Source organism: Lampetra planeri, chromosome 15 (assembly GCF_965212315.1).
Source record: "Lampetra planeri chromosome 15, kcLamPlan1.2.h2, whole genome shotgun sequence".
Classification (NCBI taxonomy): Eukaryota; Metazoa; Chordata; class Hyperoartia; order Petromyzontiformes; family Petromyzontidae; genus Lampetra; species Lampetra planeri.
In genome coordinates this window covers 5,311,080-5,332,654 of record NC_136121.1, presented here as the reverse complement: position 1 = coordinate 5,332,654, position 21,575 = coordinate 5,311,080, and the positions used below count along the sequence as shown (strand labels likewise).

General features: G+C 51.5%; 2 protein-coding genes across 2 annotated transcripts; both read right to left on the bottom strand.

Moving 5' to 3' along the window:
- Positions 1–673: 673 nt before the first annotated feature.
- On the bottom strand, positions 674–19,879 carry LOC144722616 (transcription factor IIIA-like). The gene is made up of 8 exons (XM_078600856.1): positions 19,589–19,879; positions 13,866–13,966; positions 12,789–12,885; positions 7,028–7,116; positions 5,028–5,107; positions 3,329–3,558; positions 1,288–1,344; positions 674–940 (listed from the first exon to the last, which is right to left on the bottom strand). Exons 1-8 carry the CDS (start codon positions 19,712–19,714, stop codon positions 773–775), a joined length of 948 nt encoding a protein of 315 aa, XP_078456982.1. The 5' UTR covers positions 19,715–19,879; the 3' UTR covers positions 674–772.
- Positions 18,347–19,436, bottom strand: LOC144722739 (uncharacterized; the record flags this gene model as incomplete). Its single annotated transcript, XM_078601098.1, has 1 exon — positions 18,347–19,436. A coding segment is annotated over one exon (1,002 nt), but the record flags the coding sequence as incomplete, so codon positions are not given.
- Positions 19,880–21,575: the final 1,696 nt, after the last annotated feature.

Sequence of the window (21,575 nt, the reverse complement as noted above, 5' to 3'; positions counted from 1 at the left end):
CGTGCCGACCTTAATAGGTGTTCGCAAACAGCACTCGCCCGAAAGGCCTGCAATGATACTCAACCGATCCGTCTTTGTTCGTGCACGTGTGGGTCCACAGCATGGGTGCAGCGACTAAAGAGCCAGACACCCGCACATACGTCACTTACGAATGCAACCACAGTGACTCAACCTCAAAATTAAACTGTAGTGTCACTTTGAAAACCTCAAACATTTCCTCCTGCCAAAAATAATCCGCAAAAGCCAAGAAACGTCTCTTCTCGCATCATCGACATTCTCATTGGCTACACAACACTGTCGTGTGTAACCAGCAGGCATTTAGACCGTGCCAATTTTTTTTGCTTTTACAAAGCAAGAATTTTACAAAGCTCCAGATGCCCAAGTGGATTGGTCTATATTACAAACCGCTTGGTAAGCAGAGCAGCAGGGCTATACAGTTCTGACGATCCCTCATAACAATAACAACAGTAATGTAATTTGTACAAAAATTACCACGCTGCCTAACCGCTGTGAAATGTAACGATGCCACGCCTACAGCCGTCTTCAAGGCCGGCGTCTCAAAGCGCGGGTGCATTGTATGTACATGAGCGTGCTCTCAGGGCGGCTTGCAAGGTACTGTGGGGGTTATTTTCTCACCCACCCACCGCCCCCACCCCCCTCCACGGTGGTGCCTTGTAAGGTCAGCCAAAAAGCACCTTTTCAATTTTAGTGTGGATTAAGAGAGGGCACATCTTAAAAAAAAAAAGAAACGGGCCCTCTGCAGCAGCAAAGCTCAGCTGCTGAGCGAGGGCGGTGTGCTGGCCACGCCGTAATTGACGTGCTGGAGTCGCGTGGGATCGTGCGCCGCGTTGGGCTCCATCGGCAAGACGTCGACGCCGCCCTTCGGCAGATAAAATCCGCTCAGCTGGGAGGCCAACGAATCCTTTGCCTCCTTTTCAACCTGCGGAGAGAGATCAAGAGGAGGTCGTCAGCATCAACGCTGTCGACCCGATTACAACCTCGCCACCGCTCACAAGTGGACCCCCCGTACTCCAAGGTCGGCTCGTGCAGTCCCCCCACCACGTAACGTTGTGACCCCGTGCCCCGACTGGACATTTATGAAAAAGAGCTTGATATCTCATCGGATTCCTCCTCCAGTATAAACAAATATTGAGATTCTGATCTCAGTTTAGGGTTCCCCCTTGGTCACCGACCCCTCGGTGGCTGTCAAATGTCTGTCGTCTCAATGATCACCCGTGTTAACTTGGCATTCAAATGTATCGCTTTGGCAAAAAGTTAAATAATCACCTCTTTGACCTTTGCTTTTGGCGGTTCATGTGTCGAGCGATGCTTTGTGAGCTTTTGCTGTAAGAAAATTTAAAGAAAACACATCATGACATCATCATCATTATTATTACCATCACCGCCACTATCACCATCACCAAAATTACTATCTTCACCACCACCGTCACCACGATCATTACCACCAACAACTACAGCAGCCAATCACCATTAAGTGGCATCAATGTCACCACGGCGCTTATAACAGGCCAGGTGCACTCCAAGGCCACGTAAGTGAAGTATCGAAAGCTCGCTGACAGAAGGTCACGGGACAGACCCAGGGTGCCATGGGTTGACTGAACGAGATGACTGGCAGATGCGCCGACTGTGCCCCTCACTGTGCCAACTTGCTGCATTTTAGTCGTCCGGCAACTCCGCTCGTTGTTGTGAGCGTCACTCCTCTGCCCTCCGCTATTGTTGGAGGGCTACTGCCTCCAACTGTCCAGCAGCATCCTTCACGAGCCTCCTGCAAAAAGGCTGATCTTGACACCGCTGGTACCAGTCTTCAGCAAGTGCACTCAGCTCCACATCCCCCTGTACTGCATCAGTCCATTTCTTCTCCAGCCCATGCCATGCTCATTTAGCTCCCTCGATCTGGCCAAACAGAAGATGCTTGGACATGCAGTGGCTGGGCATGTGGGCTACAGGACCCAGCCAACACAGTCTTGCCTGCCGGACAAGCTTACTGATAGGAATATGTCCAGTTCTTTCTAGGATTTGCAAGCTCACACAATCCAGCCTGGTTAAACCCTGGATGGATCGTAGGCAGGCCAACCTGAATGTTTCTCACCAGGCGAAGATGTTCCATCAGGGGGGTCCATGTTTCAAAAGCATAGAGAAGGGAGGGCATTACTGTTTCCGAGAAGACATGAAGCTTCGTGTGGAGCAACAGACCAGGTAGCTTCCACACAGCATTAAGCAGTTTAGAAAAATAGAATGCGGCTCGGTTGATTCGGAGTGAGATCTCTGCTGCCAAACCAGAGCTGGTCACGAGCACACTATCCAGGTATGGAAAATTATCCACTCTCTCCACAACTGTCCCATCACTCATGGGGAGTTGAGGGGGTGTAGTTTTGGTAGAGCTGATGGTAAGGCCCCATCTCTTAATGACATGCTCCAGATTCAGTAGCAGAACCTCCGATTCCTTCTCTGAGTGAGCATCAGCGTACATAACATGGTTGACCAGTTGGAAGCCATCCCTTGACTGCACCCAGGCATCGATCAGCCTCCCATAGTATCTGTACCAGATAGAAATTTCACTGGTATAGTCATGGAAAGCTTTTCGAGCTACATGGTCAAATATGATGTTAAATAACATGGGAGCCAGAGGACATCCCTGTCGCACCCCGACGTGAAGAGGGAATGGCTCCAACGCCCAGCGAACCAATTTTACCTCGGCCTGCCCACCATCATCAATGAAGGTCCTTAATGATTGGAAGGATAGAATCAGGGCCCCCGAAAGCACGAAGAACATCCTAAAGCCCTGGTCTACTGATGGTATCATAGGCCTTGACCAGGTCAATAAAGCGGAGATGTATGGCCCTTTGAAATTCCTTCGAGCTCTGTTGCAGCAGACGGACGGAGAATATGGCATCCGTCCAGGACCGCCCTGACGTGAAACCACATTGGGGCTCCGCAAGCCTCTTCTCAGCAAGGCGATGTTGAAAAATCCTTGCCAGGACCCTTCCCGGACACTGAGGAGGGAGATGCCCCTATAGTTGTTACAATCTGTGCAGACTGCACACCAGGACACTCTTCCAATCCTGTGGAACCCGTCCTGTGGTCCAGAGAGTTGTGATGATGTCATGTAGGAGTCTGCACACAGACACCACCCTCCCTCAGCAGTTTCGCTTGGGGGGGATCATCTCCGCCCGGCACTTTTCCTGGTCTCAGACTCCGGATCGCCACCACCAACAACACCGATCGTCACCACCACCACCACCACGACAGCCATTATCACCATCACCACAACCATCAACATCACCACCATCACACCATCAATCATCACCTTGGAGGTGAAGGCTTTGTAGCAACCGGGCTCCTGGCACTGGTAGGGCCCCATGCCGTGGTGGTGCGCCAGCACGTGGTAGCGCAGCATGGACGAGGTGGTGTACGCGCGCCCGCACTCCGCCTCGGGGCAGTGGAACATGGGCCGATTGGCGGCGTGGATCCACTCGTGCTTGCGCAGCATGTCGATCCGCCGGTAGCCGTGCCCGCACACCGAGCACACGTGCTGAGCTGCTCGCGCGGGCACGCACGGACACGCACGGACACGCACGGACACGCACGGACACGCACGGACACGCACGGACACGCACGGACACGCACGGACACGCACGGACACGCACGGGCACGCACGGGCACGCACGGGCACGCACGGGCACGCACGCACGGATACGCACGGACACGCACGCGTGTGGTTTGCGGGAGAGCAACACGCACACGTATCTGCGTGTGTGGGCCATCCACCCCCTCGTGTGCCATGCAGGCCTTCATTAGGTGGTCGCTAATAGCACTTGCCCCAACAGTCTGCTAAGGCTATGTAGGGGTCATCTTTGCCTTTGTTCTGTGAGGGGTTAGCACTCTGTGCTACGAACCCGGCGACCCGAGTTCGATTCCCGCTCATGGCCAACACCAGTGACGATTATCTGAACTGGTCTTAGGCCGTCCCTAGGTCGACTCAGCCTCAAATGAGTAACTGGTGCGGTGTGAAAGCATAGCCACTGGGGAGACAAAGGCAGCCGGGCATGGTGCTGGCCACCCACCCCGTCGTGTACCATTCCGGCCTTCATTAGGTGCTCGCTGACAGCACTTTCCCCAACACTCTGTTAAGGCTATACGGGGGATCTTTGTCTTTGTGAGGACGGCAGCACGTTTGCGGCTTGCTGCAGAGGTTCGTGGTTCGAATCCGGCCGGCCGCCCTGGTTATTACTGTGGCGGTGTGTCTCCGCTGTGCAATACTCCTACTACTACTATTGCTACTACTACTACTGCTGCTACGCGTCGTCGGCCTCACAGTGGATGCTCAAGATCCCGTGGCGTCATCCAAAGCGGCCAGTAGGCCATTGTTCACTGGTTTCACGGCCCAAATTTGACATTTCGAATAACCTGCAAATTACTCGATTGGGATTAATTAGACAGAACAGCATCGACACCCCCCCGCCCCCCCCCCCCTCTCTATCATGAAACTGCTGCAGTGTCTGTGAAACACTGCACATTCGTGATGGCATGTATTTTCTGCACTTGCGTGCATGCATGCAAATGCAGGAGAATACATACATGCGCACACACACACGTGTAAATATACACACACATGCGTGCATGTGTGCATGCAAACGCAAATAAATGTACATGTACACCCACTCCGTCGTGTACAGGCGTGCAGGTAAACGCACGAGCATAAATGCACTCAATGCACACGAATGCACAATTCCACCCACTCGCTTGCAAACTAAAGCGCACAGAATGCACAGGCGCACGCAAGTGCACACAGAATGCAGTGCAAGCTCATACGTGTACGAACGCACAAGGATACACACTGGCAAATACGCATACACGCACACGGACGCTACGCACGCACACAGGTGAACCAACGCAGTGGCACGCACGCAGCTGCGTGGGTGCACGCTTTTAAAAAGGCGAGCAAGGAGCGTTGCACGCGTGCAGCGTGATCCGCCAACCCCCCCGGCCCGGGGCAGGTCGCTTACGTTCTTCGCTGTGAACCTGCTCGTGCCGCGTCCGTCTGCTTGGGAGCATGAACGCCTTGTCGCAGCCTTCGTAGCGACACCTGACACGAACACACACACGTGCGCGCGCGCACACACACACACGAACACACACGCGCACACGAACACACACACACACACACGAACACACACGCACACGAACACACACACGAACACACACACGCACACGAACACACACACACACGAACACACACGCACACATGAACACACATACACACGAACACACGAACACACACACACACGCACACGCGCACACACAATCAGGCATCGCCACCTCTCAGGCCCGTATCCTTAAGTCTCGGCTCGGCTCAGGCTTGACTCTGGCTCAAGTGAGCTGTAGCTCAAAGCAATTCACCTTTTATCTTTACGATTTTTGATTTGACCTGGCAAGGCCGATGGAGCTATATAGGACCTTTTCAGAAGCGACCTGGCCACAAATGATAGCTCAACGAAGTGGCTTATTACGTGGAAATTTATATCAGCAGGCAAATACTTTAAACGCACGTTCCTAAATGTGGAGGGAAAAACCAGAGGACCCGGAGAAAAATCCACGCGGCCACGTGGAGAGAGAGACACGCAAACTCAAAATATACAGCAGGCGCCAGGGTCGGAATCGAATCCCCGACCTCCTGTATACCAGGCGAGGGAGTAAACATCTCCTAGCCACCGCGGCTCAAGCCTGCGACGAGTCGCGTTGGAGGGCAAGCCAGAGCCGAGCCGTGACTAAGAATACGGCCCTCAGCCCGAACGGGCACAACTCAAGCAATGCGCCACCACTCCACACAACAGGAGCAGGAGGAGCAATAGCCACGGTATGCGTGCCAGGGCTAGGTGGGACTTGAGGGGAGGGAGAATGGTGAAGGCTTCCCTCCTGAACGGATCTGACAGCTGTGGAGGAGTGGCCGATTCAGCAACCTCTGGAAGCTCGCTGTGCCTGATTTAAAAAAATAAAAACAACGAGCGCGCGAGCGGTTGACTCGTCAAATGAGCTGGATAGGCAGGCCGTCAAGGGAGTGTCCAACTTCCCAACGGACAAGCAAAGAGATGGCAGCACAGCAAGCTGGTCCAGGGCGAGCACACCTGTTGAGTATTACCCCGCTTGTAGGTGCAGGCTTTTTTCAGCCAGCGGAGCAGAAGATCGCGTGCTGCGCTGCGAGCCTGGCTACCCGAGGTTCGATACTTGGCCACGGCTAACATCAGCGGCGAGTGATACCTGAGCAGGTCCGAGGGCCACACTCTTGTGAGCCGCGCTGAGCAGCGAATGGACAAACAAGCCTGGTGACCGACAAGGCGGGGAGGGGAGGAGGTCTTGACCCAGCAGTACATTGACAAAACGCTGAAAATTATTAATATTTAAACTGTTGTAGTATCGCAGATAGATGACTCTCATCAATAAGGAAGTGTATTCTTGGTTCTTTCGGTAAAGTCACGTAGAAGGGAAATAATAAAATAATAAAAATATGTAAAACAAGAAAAATTCTCACGACGTTTCGACTGCAACACAAGCAATCATAATCAAGTGTGAACATTTTCTTGCTGTGGATTTCACACCTGATGATGATTGCTCGTGTTGCAGTCGAATCGTCGTGAGAATTTTTATTATTTTATATATTTTTATTATTTTATTACTTCCCTTCTACGTGACTTTACCGAAAGAACCAATGATATGAAATCCCTGCAGTCACGAAAGCTTCAAATCAAATAAGGAACTGCTCAAATCTCCCCGATGCAGGACCCGCCCCAGACAAAAAAATCGACAGAATGATTATTACTTAAACCTGCAGGTGGGTCTCGCGCATCGCCGTGGCTCAATCCCTATATGAACCACCAACCCCACTCGCCAAGTGGGTAAGTTCAAGTATGTGCCGCGACCACCACGAAACCCGGCAGCCGAACGACCCGCGGCAACTTGCATGGCACAAAAACGAAGGAACCACCACGCTGGCGGTGGCTGGACTTACCGAAACGGCAGCGTCTTGGTGTGGACAACCTGGTGTATTTTCAGCTGGTCTTCCGTTTTAAATCTCAAGCAGCAGTTTTCGTATTCGCACTGCAAGAGACATGGAAGCGGCAGAGAAACATGCCATTGTGTTCACAAACCAAAACTGACGGTCCATGTCAACCGAGAAAATGATCTTGTGGAGGGCGGCCCAGTAGCTCAGCTGTCAGATGCCTGATCCAGCACCGCTGAAAACCATCGCTTAAACTCCAGGCAACTATTACACTAAACTATAAACGATTTTAATTTTACCAGGTAAGGCCCACTGAGCTATTTCACTCTTTTTCAGAAGCAACGAAGTGGCTGATCATGAGGGAATTTATAACAACCAAATACTCTAAACGTGTGATGTTGATTCTAAATGTGGAGGGAAAAACTGGAGGACCCGGAGAAAAATCCACACGACCACGTCCAAAGAGAACATGCAAACTCCAAACGTACAACAGGCGTCGGGATTGAACCCACGACCTCCTGCATACCAGGCGAGGGAGTTAACATCTCGCCACCGAGATGGGTCTCAAGTGTAGGAAGTTGGTGGTCTCAGGCGAGTCCCCAACGAGAACGAGGCAATAACAACCACACAAAACGTTGGTTCTGCCCTTAATGTGGATAAATTCCAGCTCTAAGAATGAACAACATTGGCTTGTCACGGGACAAACATTACCCTCAGTGGCAGAGCATAGTGTGAAAGTGCTCCCCCCCCCCTCTACTGTGTAGAACAGAGGTCACTTGATGGGATCTTAGAGGTAGCTCTTTGATATCCACTTTCTTGAAGCCGGGCGGTGGTAGGGCTCTGCACGTGGCCTGTAATCCCGCACTGTGGAGGTAGCGAGGGTTGGTGGAACGCCGCACACAAATAATGTGAACCTCCCTTCGTGCGGGCATTGAGAAGCGGATTGCTCGCCATCTATTTCCATCTGTACGGGGATAGAGTGTTGCCCCCTCGCACGCATGGGCTTTCCCCCACTCGTATAAAACACACCATTTTTCGATTTAAAGCTTTCGTGACGGCAGGGATTCATCTTCTTGGTTCTTTCGGTAAAGTCACGTAGAAGGGAAATAATAAAATAATAAAAATAAAACATAATAAAATAATAAAAATAAAACATAGTTAAATAATTCTCACGACGTTTCAGCCACAACGCAAGCAGCCGTCCTCAGGTGAAGAACAGGTCTGTCGAGAAGACTCTGAGAATTATTTTATTATGTTTTATTTTTATTATTTTATTATTTCCCTTTTACGTGACTTTACCGAAAGAACCAAGAAGATGAAAACACACCATCTTTAATTGGCAGTCATCCTCGCAGTGGCTTTTGGGCTAGCCATCGAACAAAGACGGTCACTGCATCGCGCGCTTTCAGATGTGCTTCTGCGGCCGTCTGGAACGCTCTTAATCCTCGATATTAGGAAGCCACTGGAGCTACACACTTTGTAATCATCTAGATTGACAACTAATTCGTTTAGAGATGGTTTTTGTTGTTAGTTGGTTGTACTTCCCCCGCACCTCCGATTAGTGCGGTTGGCTATGTACGGTGCGAAAGAAGTTCAACATACGTACGTACGTGAAAAAATCTGCGACTCTTCTGGATAAATAAGTAAACTATTATAATTGTTTTTATGTTATCTAGCGCAAAGGGTTGCATAGGTCTGTAAGAGATCTCATTGGATACTCAATCTCATGAAATGGTGTCCACAGCACAACCAGGGCACAATTGGGGCAAGAGGATGAATACAAAGTTAGAATTATTTGTCGGTGTGTCGGCGATTATTGAAGATAAATACAAAACACAATGGTTCTCTCTTTTCTGCTGAATGTGACTTGGACTCCATGATACTCATGGGTGACTCTTGCCTATGACTGCAGCCTACTTAGTGGTTTTTGCTCAAGAGGTCACACCCTGTTGATCAGGATCAGAAATGCCAAATGCTGGCAAAGCACATCTTTGACTGGTGCATTCATCTATTCATTTAATCTGTTGATTCGCCTACAGCATTTATATTTTCACTTATGACCTACAATCCACAAAGACGAGACAAAATCCACATTGCTAAAATATAAATGCCATTCCATCAAAGGTTATATTACACCAATATGGGGGAGGTCAAGAATATGCATTAATATACAACAAAGACACCCCTCCTATAGCTTCAACAGACTTTGGGGCAAGTCCTGTTAGCGAGCACCTGTGAAGGCCAGCACAGCACACGAGGGGTGGACGGACCAACACCACGCCCGACTACCTTTGTCTCCATCGTGTCGATGTTTACACACCGCACCAGGTACTCATTTGAGGCCGAGTCGACCTAGGGGAGACCCAGGACCGGTTCAGAAAATCTTCACTGGTGTTGGCCAAGAGCGGGAATCGAGCTCGGCTCGTAAGGCTCCGTAGTGCAGCGCGCGTTTCGCGTGCGCACCAAACTCGCAACGTGTACAGTGCACAGCTGCACTCCGCTAATCCGAAGTTGGTGTGGAGCCAGCTGCCTCTTTAATCCACCAGGCCTCGGAGATGTCTAATTGTGATTTAAAGAAATTGTCGCGGGCACACCGGGGCGACAGCCGAGATGGTGGCGCAATTGCGGCGCCAATTAAACCGCACGCGAGAGCAGAGCTGCAGCGCCGTCGTCCGTGGCCGGTGCTCGCGCTCGCAAGTGAACCGTGCTCGTTGCAGCAGCCACGATGATTGCCCAAAGCTCGTCAGCTTCTAATTAACGAGCGCTAATCACGCAAGGCTCTCTCAACAAACCAACGGCTGTTATTTAAGACCAAGGTCGGAGGGTCCCGTTTGGTTGGGGGAATTGCACGGGTGTCCGCGTATGCGTGGAACAAAGTTGGTTCGACATCTGTTGCGAATTAAAGATTCGTGCAACAAAGCGAATTAAACATGACAACATAATTAAACACCCGCAGTGACCAGCGCGGTGAAGTATGATCATTGACCCCACCCCCCTAACTACCACTGGGTCGAGAGGCCCTTCGTCTGGGAATGGACGATTTTCATTATTTCAATTTAAGTGAACGCATCTCTCCCAACACAAACAAACTATGAGGGCGGCTTCCATGTCCACATTCCCGTGGCAGGGACAAGTATATCCACATGAGGACCCACTCACTGTTTTTATTCTCACAAACAATAATGGGTAATTGTGTGGAATTCGCAAGGGATGATGAGCTACCAACCGGGGTATGAACAGATGTCTATGCCAGCGGTTGAACTGCACGAATTCAATCAAATTGAAACAAATTATTTATAACAATTCAACTCGACACCTTCGTCAACGACACTGTGGCCCTCGGAGGGAGAGGCAGACAACAGGCGGACGTTGTGGTGGTAATTTCCCTCCTTCGCACCACACAAATAGCAAGGCCAGAGAGTTGGAGACTGCACGTGACACCATGGGGATCTGAAATAAATGTAAACTTAAACAAAAATGTTTCCCCAACGGCAGTTTCTAAATTGGCACATTAATTAGTGGCTCTGAACTTTTAAATAATCTCGATTGAAAACTAATTTCTTTAGAACTGTGTTTAGTTTGTTGTCCTTCCCCGCACCTCCGATGAGCACGGTTGGCTACGTACGGTGCGAAAGAAGTCCAACATACACATTACATACAAGCTGCAAAAAAAAAGCATTCACATTCGTGAGTGCCAAACCGACATTCACCGACACTGTCAAGGTGTGGCGCCCCTATCATTGCGGATTAGAGGGCGTGCCCTCGCTGCTGTTAACGCTTACAAGCGCCACATTCCACACAACCCAAAAGGCACTCGCCACGACCACCATCAACAGCGTTGCTTCACAGCACGGCCATGTACGTACGGAAGGTTGACCATGTGGGCAAAGACTTGCACTTGATAACGAGTTGCCTTGAAGAACACAATGGGCTATTTGAATGAAAAGTGTGCAGATGTCTGAAGATTCGATAAATTTGATGTTTATACATCAACATGGCTGCTCTCTCTACTGTGAACAAGGGCCTTGCCCACATGAGCCTGTTTCTATATTTTACTTTTCTAAGAAAGTATTAGGAATGAGGTGGGGTAATGTGGCTCGTGCACTGCACTATGAACGCGGTGACCCGAGTTTAATTCCTGGTGATGGCCAATATCTGAAATGTCGGGTGAAATCCAAATCGACCCCTGGGTTTCCCACTTTGCCAAGCCGCAACTGACCAGCGTGGTAAAGTATGGTTAGACTACCCCCATCTAGACACAACATGGGGTGGCCGTCATCCACCAGTGGATTGACGAAGTGCTATAAAGGATGACCGACGACAAAGGTTGTGCATTTGTGTCGGTGCGTTTACAACACGTCCAAAAGTTATTCAAAAAACTAGCTCCGCTATTGAAATGTGGAATTGCCACCAGTGGCTCAAGGTAATAAACAGAGATGAGCAATGCCTGACAGTTTCTGAAGCAGCGAGACACATCAGCTTTGGTTCTGACCAGTGCTTACACAAAGTCGTTAAATGATTAGTAAACTTTGATTTAAAGCTTTCGTGACTGCAGGGATTCATATTCTTGGTTCTTTCGGTAAAGTCACGTAGAAGGGAAACAATAAAAAATATATATCTAACCTATATAATTCTCACGACGTTTCGACTGCAACACAAGCAATCATCATCGGGTGTGAAATCCACAGCAAGAAAAAAACGCCACTTTTTCAAATGTTCTTGCTGTGGATTTCACACCTGATGACGATTGCTTGTGTTGCAGTCGAAACGTCGTGAGAATTTTATTGTTTTACATTTTTTATTATTTTATTGTTTCCCTTCTACGTGACTTTACCGAAAGAACCAAAAATATTAGTAAACTTGTTTTTGTCCTTTTCACCCCCAATTATATTCCATTTGTAGTTTCTGCATCGTGTCATACGGTGAAGAATGACCAATTTGGAGCTAACGCAGAACAGTGCATTGCCCCGTTATAGTGAAAGGCCCGCAGACTCAAACCTCAGAGAACTCCCTCTGAGATTCGTTCACGTGACCTCTTTTAACAACACACGAGGAAACACACTTTCCCCACACGAATCGCACCGCCGATAATTAGCGCAGTTGGCTACGTACGGTGCGAATGGAGTTAAACGAACATACATGCTGCAAATAAATGTTCACAGTACAACCAAAATTTTACATTCGGAACTGGAATTGATCCAATGTAAGTGAAGAACCAATTGTTTTGTTTATGTTGGTGAGCATTGGTGACCAAGCTGAGACCATTAACTCACTACACTTTAGAACCCAGTTTAATCACAGGTGCCTGAAAAACAGCGGGGAACGGTAATGTAGTGGTTAGCGCGCTGCGCTATGAACCCGGCGACCCGAGTTCGATTCCCATTCACGGCTAACACTAGTGACGACCATTTGAAACGGTTCTGGGCCTCCCATAGGTCGACTCGGCCTCAAATGAGTACCTGGTGTGGTGTGTAAACATCGCCACTTGGGAGACAAAGGCAGCCGGGCGTGGTGCTGGCCACCCACCCTCTTGTGTGCTGCTCCGGCCTTCATAGGTGCTCGTTAACAGCACTTGCCCCAACAGCCTGTTAAGGCTCCACGGGGGATCTGTATCTGTTGTTGTGTGTTGTGCCTGACACCCCCACCTGAACTCCGGATGTTACCATTGCTGGTTCAGTTCTCGGGCCATTGAGCCACCCGGCCACGTCAACGCAGTTCCTAATGAGTGTGTAATGTGAGCGCTCCACACGTCCCACCCGGCACTCCATACCTGATAGATCTTCTCAGGATTCTCGTGGTTGTTCCGGATGTGCCGCATCAGGTTGGATCGCAAGGAGAAGGCCTCATTGCAGCCTTCATACTCGCAGCTGCCAATGAACACAACACAACACAATGAACACAACACAACCCAATGAGCAAACGTAACCACGATTGATGCAACGATGACGTAGATCTTCTTGGTTCTTTCGGTAAAGTCACGTAGAAGGGAAGTAATAAAATAATAAAAATAAAACATAATAAAATAATTCTCACGACGTTTCGGCCACAACGCAAGCAGCCGTCCTCAGGTGGAGAACAGGTCTGGCCCACGGGCTCTCCACCTGAGGACGGCTGCTTGTGTTGTGGCCGAAACGTCGTGAGAATTATTTTATTATGTTTTATTTTTATTATTTTATTACTTCCCTTCTACGTGACTTTACCGAAAGAACCAAGAAGATGAATCCCTGCAGTCACGAAAGCTTTAAATCGAAAGATGCCGTAGATGTCACCACACATCGCCAACGCGCTCTTACTTACACTGTTTTAGAGTGAACATACGACGTGGAAGGTCCGCTCTGACAGTATGCCATCTTTGAACATCACGATTAGATACTTAAGTACAAGAACTGGAATTTAGCATAGCAATTAGAGAAGAAGCTTCTGTACACCGATTCCAGATGCCTGCCAATGAAGCTACGGACAGTCATTTCTGGACAAAGTAAGCAACTTCCAAGTTCAGAATGGAATGTGACTGGTAAGTGCTGTGGACATCGCCAGGAAGAGGAAGTTGCATTGGGTGCGACACCCGTGCAGGATGGAGCAGAGCAGGTTACCAAGATGGACATCGGCGTGGCAAGGAGAGGTAGTTGACCCAAAAGGGAAGGGCTCAACCCAGACTATGGGAAAAATTAGTCAGAGTGAACCCTGGAGGTCAGATGTTGACGGCATCAACGGCGGTGAAAACCTCTGCACTCTGCACTAAAGTTCACAAACACCACCGCACGTTTTCCCCCAGGTCTCTCGTGGAAATCAGGCGACACTCTCAACAGGTTCTCACACCGGGCGAAGTAAAGGATGAGGGACTTACACGTGTGGCTTCTCTCCCGTGTGGCGTCGCATGTGGTTATCAAAGTGCTCCTTGCGCATGAACGCTTTGCTGCAGCCGGGCACCTCGCACGCAAATGTGTTCTGTCTCGCAGAGCACACACAAACACCGCGTGTTAATCAGCCACACAAAGAACGCACCGTCATCAATATTTCGATTTAAAGCTTTCGTGACTGCAGGGATTCATCTTCTTGGTTCTTTCGGTAAAGTCACGTAGAATAATAAAATAATAAAAATAAAAACATAATAAAATAAAATGTTTTATTTTTATTATTTTATTATTTCCATTCTACGTGACTTTACCGAAAGAACCAAGAAGAGTCATCAATATTGTTGTAACTTAATATTGAACAGACAAGAAATGCATATCTTAATATAAAATAACTTTTTCTAAAACGTTTTTCTTTTCCGCCAATTGTGCTGTCGGTGCCATGTTAAGAGATGACGACAATCGTTTTTCTTCGTTCAAAAACCACCGAAAGGTGCATCATCTCTTCGGCTCGACATTTGACCGAGTCTCACCAGACCGCGCGACGCGACCTGACACTGAGCTCCACTCCGCGCCTCAGGATTGCGTCTTCAGTCCACAACTTTGATCGCTTCATAAATTGTATTGTTATATTATTCTCCATCCGGATCTCTAGCAGAGCGGCGTGGCCCTTTATGCTTGAGAACGGCCCGCAGAATCAGATATCAGAGAGGTATCTCAAGAGATTCCTTCAAATGACATTTGGTCCACACGGCATGGGGAAACAATTTCCCACCTGCGATGCCACTGAGGGGGGTAAAATTTCGTAGTCAAATCTAACATTTAATTCCCAGGAACTGGAATTTCATGAAATTAAGTGCAGGGCCAAATAGGTAGGAACCCACTGGTTCCACCAGCCCACAGGGGATTATTGTGTCCGTCCGTCGTGCAAGGAGTGGCTGGGTGGGGAGGGTAGGGCTGGGTGCGGAGGGGCTGGGTAGGGAGGGTGGGGCTAGGTGGGGGGTGGGAGGGGAGGGGTAGGGCTGGGTGGGGAGGGTGGGGCTGGGTGGGGAGGGGCTGGTCACCCCGTGGTGCCCTTATAAAACTCAACGTTTAACTTACTCACGCCGGCTTGTGCCCGCCCTCACAGTCGGGCATATTTGCAGAATTCACCACGCCGCCGTTGACCCTGGCCATTGACCGAGCAACCCAACGTTCCTACCAGCTCCCTCCGCAGGAATGAGTGTTTTTTTTGTGTGCAGACATCGGTGACTTGGGATGAAACCATCAACTCGCCACACTCAAGAACCCGGTTTAATCACAGGTATCACAGGGTATTGATCATAAATGTTCTCCAGCAGCATTTTTTTTACGCAGATAAACGGTGGGCCAGCGTTGTCCTCTGGCAACTGTGACTCGCCGAGGACTATTCAAGTTTAGCAAATCAAATGTCTGAATAACAAGACTGATCGAACTGCAACCTGAAATCAATAGCAATCGTTCCGCTTTTTTTTTGGTCTGGTCTGAAAAAATATGGCCATGAACCGAAACCTCATCTGCTGCCGAGATCGTGGCTCGTACTCACAAGGTCGTGAGCCAGAGGTCGCAAACGGGTTTTTATTCCTTACCCGTACCCGTACCCAGCCGCACCAGGGTCGCAAACGGCTACCCGTACCCATGCCCGGCCGGGTACGGTTAGCCGGGTATCGGGTAGGGTACGGGTATCGGGTACCCGGTTGCGACCTCTGTCGTGAGCCCATCTCCCAGTCGCTGGTCGACTTGGCAAATTCATCCCTCTGGGTTCGATATCCAGAAGAAGAAAAAAAGACTGCAGTTGTCGATGTCCAGCTGGACATGGGCTGTGCGAAGGTGGGTCCATTGGTTTGTTTGACCATACTTCACCACACCACGCTGGCGAATGCAGGGCCCAGTGGGTGTGGGGGTGTGGGGGTGTGGAGGTTTGGGGGTGCGGCAGGACTGGTTTTCTGTGGCCTTGGTCAAGTATTGAACGGAGATGCGTCTGGCTCAAAGTGGGCGTGCGTTAACCACTGTGCCACCGCTCCCTTCTATACGGTACATGTACATGCGTGCATACCTGCCAACCCCTTATCAGTGCCCGACCTTATCCAGATCATATTGGTCACCCCGTGCCCTTATAAATCTCAACGTTTATCCTACAAAGTCCCATCATCACAAAGGAGAAACACAACATAGCGCAAAAACAAATGTTTTGCCCGGATTGTAAGGGCTGTACACCGCATGGACCTCGAAACTCACTTTCCCTGTACACGAATCCGAGTAAACCGTGTGGGTTGACAGGTTTGCGCGTGCACCCATACCGCATATCCGCACTGCGCGTGCATTCACGTTCGTGTTTAAACGGATCGAGGTCGTCAGGCATCGTGCTAAGCAGCAGCAGCAGCAGCAAAGACACATTGTGGCATTGCATAGGAACTCAAAATGAACAGAGACTCCAACGCTCACCCACATCAGCCACCGCGACCAAGATTTCAATGTATGGCTCCTGTCAACTGCAATGGGCAAGCGACTGAGTGATGCGAGTGGCTGTACGTCTACATGGGACGAGTGGAGGGACGAGTGGAGGGACGAGTGGGGGGACCAGTGGAGGGACGAGTGGAGGGACGAGTGGAGGGACGAGTGGAGGGACGAGTGGAGGGACGAGTGGGGGGACGAGTGGGGGGACGAGCGGAGGGACGAGCGGGGGGACGAGCGGGGGGACGAGCGGAGGGACGAGCGGGGGGACGAGTGGAGGGACGAGTGGAGGGACGAGTGGGGGGACGAGTGGAGGGACGAGTGGAGGGACGAGTGGAGGGACGAGCGGGGGGACGAGTGGGGGGACGAGTGGAGGGACGAGCGGGGGGACGAGTGGGGGGACGAGTGGAGGGACGAGTGGGGGGACGAGTGGAGGGACGAGTGGGGGGACGAGTGGAGGGACGAGTGGAGGGACGAGCGGAGGGACGAGCGGGGGGACGAGTGGAGGGACGAGCGGAGGGACAAGCAGGGGGACGAGTGGAGGGACGAGCGGGGGGACGAGTGGTGGGACGAGTGGGGGGACGAGTGGAGGGACGAGCGGGGGGACAAGTGGAGGGACGAGTGGAGGGACGAGCGAAGGGACGAGCGGGGGGACGAGTGGTGGGACGAGTGGTGGGACGAGTGGGGGGACGAGTGGGGGGACGAGTGGAGGGACGAGTGGAGGGGCGAGCGGGGGGACGAGTGGGGGGACGAGTGGGGGGACGAGTGGGGGGACGAGTGGAGGGACGAGTGGAGGGACGAGTGGAGGGACGAGCGGAGGGACGAGCGGGGGGACGAGTGGGGAGACGAGTGGGGGGACGAGTGGGGGGACGAGTGGAGGGACGAGTGGAGGGACGAGCGGGGGGACGAGTGGAGGGACGAGCGGGGGGACGAGTGGAGGGACGAGCGGAGGGACGAGCGGGGGGACGAGTGGAGGGACGAGCGGGGGGACGAGCGGTGGGACGAGTGGGGGGACGAGTGGGGGGACGAGTGGGGGGACGAGTGGAGGGACGAGCGGAGGGACGAGCGGGGGGGACGAGCGGAGGGACGAGCGGAGGGACGAGCGGAGGGACGAGTGGAGGGACGAGCGGAGGGACGAGCGGAGGGACGAGTGGAGGGACGAGCGGGGGGACGAGCGGGGGGACGAGCGGAGGGACGAGTGGGGGGACGAGTAGAGGGACGAGTGGAGGGACGAGTGGAGGGACGAGCGGAGGGACGAGCGGTGGGACGAGTGGAGGGACGAGTGGGGGGACGAGTGGGGGGACGAGTGGAGGGACGAGTGGAGGGACGAGCGGGGGGACGAGTGGAGGGACGAGCGGAGGGACGAGCGGGGGGACGAGCGGAGGGACGAGCGGGGGGACGAGCGGAGGGACGAGCGGGGGGACGAGCGGAGGGACGAGTGGAGGGACGAGCGGGGGGACGAGTGGAGGGACGAGCGGAGGGACGAGCGGGGGGACGAGTGGAGGGACGAGCGGGGGGACGAGTGGAGGGACGAGCGGAGGGACGAGCGGAGGGACGAGCGGAGGGACGAGCGGGGGGACGAGCGGGGGGACGAGCGGAGGGACGAGTGGGGGGACGAGTGGAGGGACGAGTGGAGGGACGAGTGGGGGGACGAGTGGAGGGACGAGCGGAGGGACGAGCGGGGGGACGAGCGGTGGGACGAGTGGGGGGACGAGTGGGGGGACGAGTGGGGGGACGAGTGGGGGGACGAGTGGAGGGACGAGCGGAGGGACGAGCGGGGGGACGAGCGGAGGGACGAGCGGAGGGACGAGCGGGGGGACGAGCGGAGGGACGAGCGGGGGGGACGAGCGGGGGGACGAGCGGGGGGACGAGTGGGGGGACGAGTGGAGGGACGAGCGGAGGGACGAGCGGGGGGACGAGCGGAGGGACGAGCGGAGGGACGAGCGGAGGGACGAGCGGGGGGACGAGTGGGGGGACGAGTGGAGGGACGAGGCCCATCGGGAACAGCCCGAGGAGTTGAGCTGCAGGGTCCGCGCGCCTCCTGCTCCCTCCTCAGCTTGGCGCGGGTGTGAAACGTCGCCAATGGGCAGCTAGACGCAACGCCGCGTTGTGGTGGTTGTTGTGGTGGTGGTTGTGGTAGTGATGGTGGTAGTTGTGGTGGTGGTGGTTGTGATGGTGGTGGTTGTGGTGCTGGTGGTGGTTGTGGTGCTGGTGGTGGTTGTGGTGCTGGTGGTGGTTGTGGTGCTGGTGGTGGTTGTGGTTGTGCTGGTGGTTGTGCTGGTTGTGCTGGTGGTTGTGCTGGTGGCTGTGCTGGTGGTGGTGGTTGTGCTGGTGGTGGTGGTTGTGCTGGTGCTGGTGGTTGTGCTGGTGGTGGTGGTTGTGCTTGTGCTGGTAGTGGTGGTTGTGCTGGTGGTTGTGCTGGTCGTGCTGGTGGTTGTGCTGGTGCTGGTGGTTGTGCTGGTGGTTGTGGTGGTTGTGCTGGTGGTTGTGCTGGTGCTGGTGGTTGTGCTGGTGGTTGTGCTGGTGGTGGTTGTGCTGGTGGTGGTTGTGCTGGTGCTGGTGGTTGTGCTGGTGGTGGTTGTGCTGGTGCTGGTGGTTGTGCTGGTGGTTGTGCTGGTGGTGGTGGTTGTGCTGGTGCTGGTGGTTGTGCTGGTGCTGGTGGTTGTGCTGGTGCTGGTGCTGGTGGTTGTGCTGGTGGTGGTGGTTGTGCTGGTGGTTGTGCTGGTGGTTGTGCTGGTCGTGCTGGTGGTTGTGCTGGTGCTGGTGGTTGTGCTGGTGGTTGTGCTGGTGGTTGTGCTGGTGCTGGTGGTTGTGCTGGTGGTTGTGCTGGTGGTTGTGCTGGTGCTGGTGGTTGTGCTGGTGCTGGTTGTGCTGGTGGTGGTTGTGCTGGTGGTGGTTGTTGTGGTGGTTGTTGTGGTGGTGGTTGTTGTGGTGCTGGTGGTTGTGGTGCTGGTGGTTGTGGTGCTGGTGGTTGTGGCGCTGGTGGTTGTGGCGGTGCTTGTGGTGGTGGTTGTGGTGGTGGTGGTTGTGGTGGTGGTGGTGGTTGTGGTGCTTGTGGTGGTGGTGGTGGTTGTGGTGGTGGTGGTGGTTGTGGTGCTTGTGGTTGTACTGGTGGTGGTTGTGGTGGTGGTGGTGCTTGTGGTGGTGGTTGTGCTGGTGGTGGTTGTGGTGGTGGTTGTACTGGTGGTGGTTGTGGTGGTGGTGGTGGTTGTGGTGCTTGTGGTGGTGGTGGTTGTGGCCGCACCTCTCCCGTGTGCTTGCCCACATGCTCGCGCAGGTAGCGCTCCTTGTTGAACACCGCGTTGCAGTTCTCGAACGAGCAGATGTACAGCTTGCTCGGGGTCAGCTTGGCCGGCCTCGTCTTGGGCATCGCGACGTCTCCAGACGACGACGATGAGGTGGGGGAGGAGGAAGAGAGGGGAGGGAAGGAGGACGGGAGGACGAGGAACGGGGAATCGAGGAGGAGGTTGAGGAGGAGGAGGAGGCTGAGATGCAGTGAGGCGGCCCCCTTCGTCTTCTCTTCCGTGTTGCCGGGCGAGTCCAATAACGGGGTTAGAGGAGGGGGGAGTCGAAGGAAAGTTCAATAATTGAAATTATCGATCACATTTTTCAGTTTCATTTATTAGGTATATAGCCCTGTGAGCCATTCGGCTCTTGAATCGGGTGCAACCGCAACAAACAAAAAAACATGAACAAGAAAACATCTTAAAGTGACTCAGCGCAAACAGAAAAATCCAGGAAAAAATTGCAAAGTCTTCCAGAAAAAAAGCTCCAACGGTGTGTGCAAAAATCCCAGTGGGATGCAAATCAAACAACAACAACCACAAGACAACTTAGATTAATACTCTTAGTTTTTTTCGGTAAAGTCACGTAGGGAAAAAAATATATATATATATAAATAATTGAAATAATAATTGAAATAAAATAATATTGTATTGCTATTATTAACTTATATTTTTAATAATATAAATAAAATATTATTTTATTTCTATTATTAAATCCTTTATATGAAGTTCGCTTGCTTGCGTGCTTGCGTGCTTGCGTGCTTGCTTGCTTACGACCGTGCAAATCTTTTGGTCGTTTTTTAACCCGCTTCCCGTGATCCAATCGAGCTGACATTTTGCACACAGACTCGTTGTGCGTGACAATTAATTTTCGTGAAAAAATAATTTCCAAAATTTGACACTGTTTAGGGAAAAATAAATACATTTTTAATTACCAATTGCTTAATGGTGGCAGACAATCATCTGACCCATAGGTGGCAGCCATCTCAAGCCAGAGGACGAGAGGACTCTAGCCGCCACGCATATAAAGGATTTAGAGTGAAAAACTTAGTTTTTACGGGTTAATGTTTTGGCATTAATTCGTGAACGCGATGGAAGCCCGCCTATGATCACTGTTTCATTGCATTCATGGCTTTATTTTGGTGATTTTGAAAAGTTATTTGGTTTGGCCATGTTTGTTTGTTGTAGTACGGAGTTATAATGATGGCTTTAATCTAAGTTTCTTTCGGTAAAGTCACGTAGGTAAAAATAAATAAGAAAAATAATAGAAATAATAGAAATAAAATATTATTTTATTTCTATTATTAATAGACGTCACAATTTAAATAATAGAAATAAAATATTATAAAATATTAGTAATAAAATAATATTTTATTTCTATTAAAATATTATAAAATATTAGTAGAAATAAAACAGTATTTATATTATTAGTATTTCTATTTTTTATTTATTTATTTTTACCTACGTGACTTTACCGAAAAAACCTAAGAGTACTAATCTAAGTTGTCTTGTGGTTGTTGTTGTTTGACTTGCATCCCACTGGGATTTTGGCAACGCAGCGTGGGTGTGCGGTGCTTTTTCTGCAATATTTTGCTGTCTTTTCTTGGACTTTCTGTTTGCACTCCGTCACATATTCACTTTAAGATGTTTTCTTGTTCATGTTTTTGTTTGTTGCGGTTGCACCCGATTCAAGAGCCGAATGGCTCACATGGCTACACCTAATAAATGAACTTGAACTTGAGATCACAGCTCGTACCCCCTCCGGGTGGGATCTGCCGCATGGCCGTGTGAGTGCAATCGATTGGAGGGAACAGTTCATTCAGCAGCGGATCGAGCATGACCGATGATGCAGTGGAGTAATCGCGATGCGTTTCATTTGCCACGTGGGACACGGTATTGTTTTGTATACGGTATTGTTAAACGCCGTTCATTCACCACTACGGCACT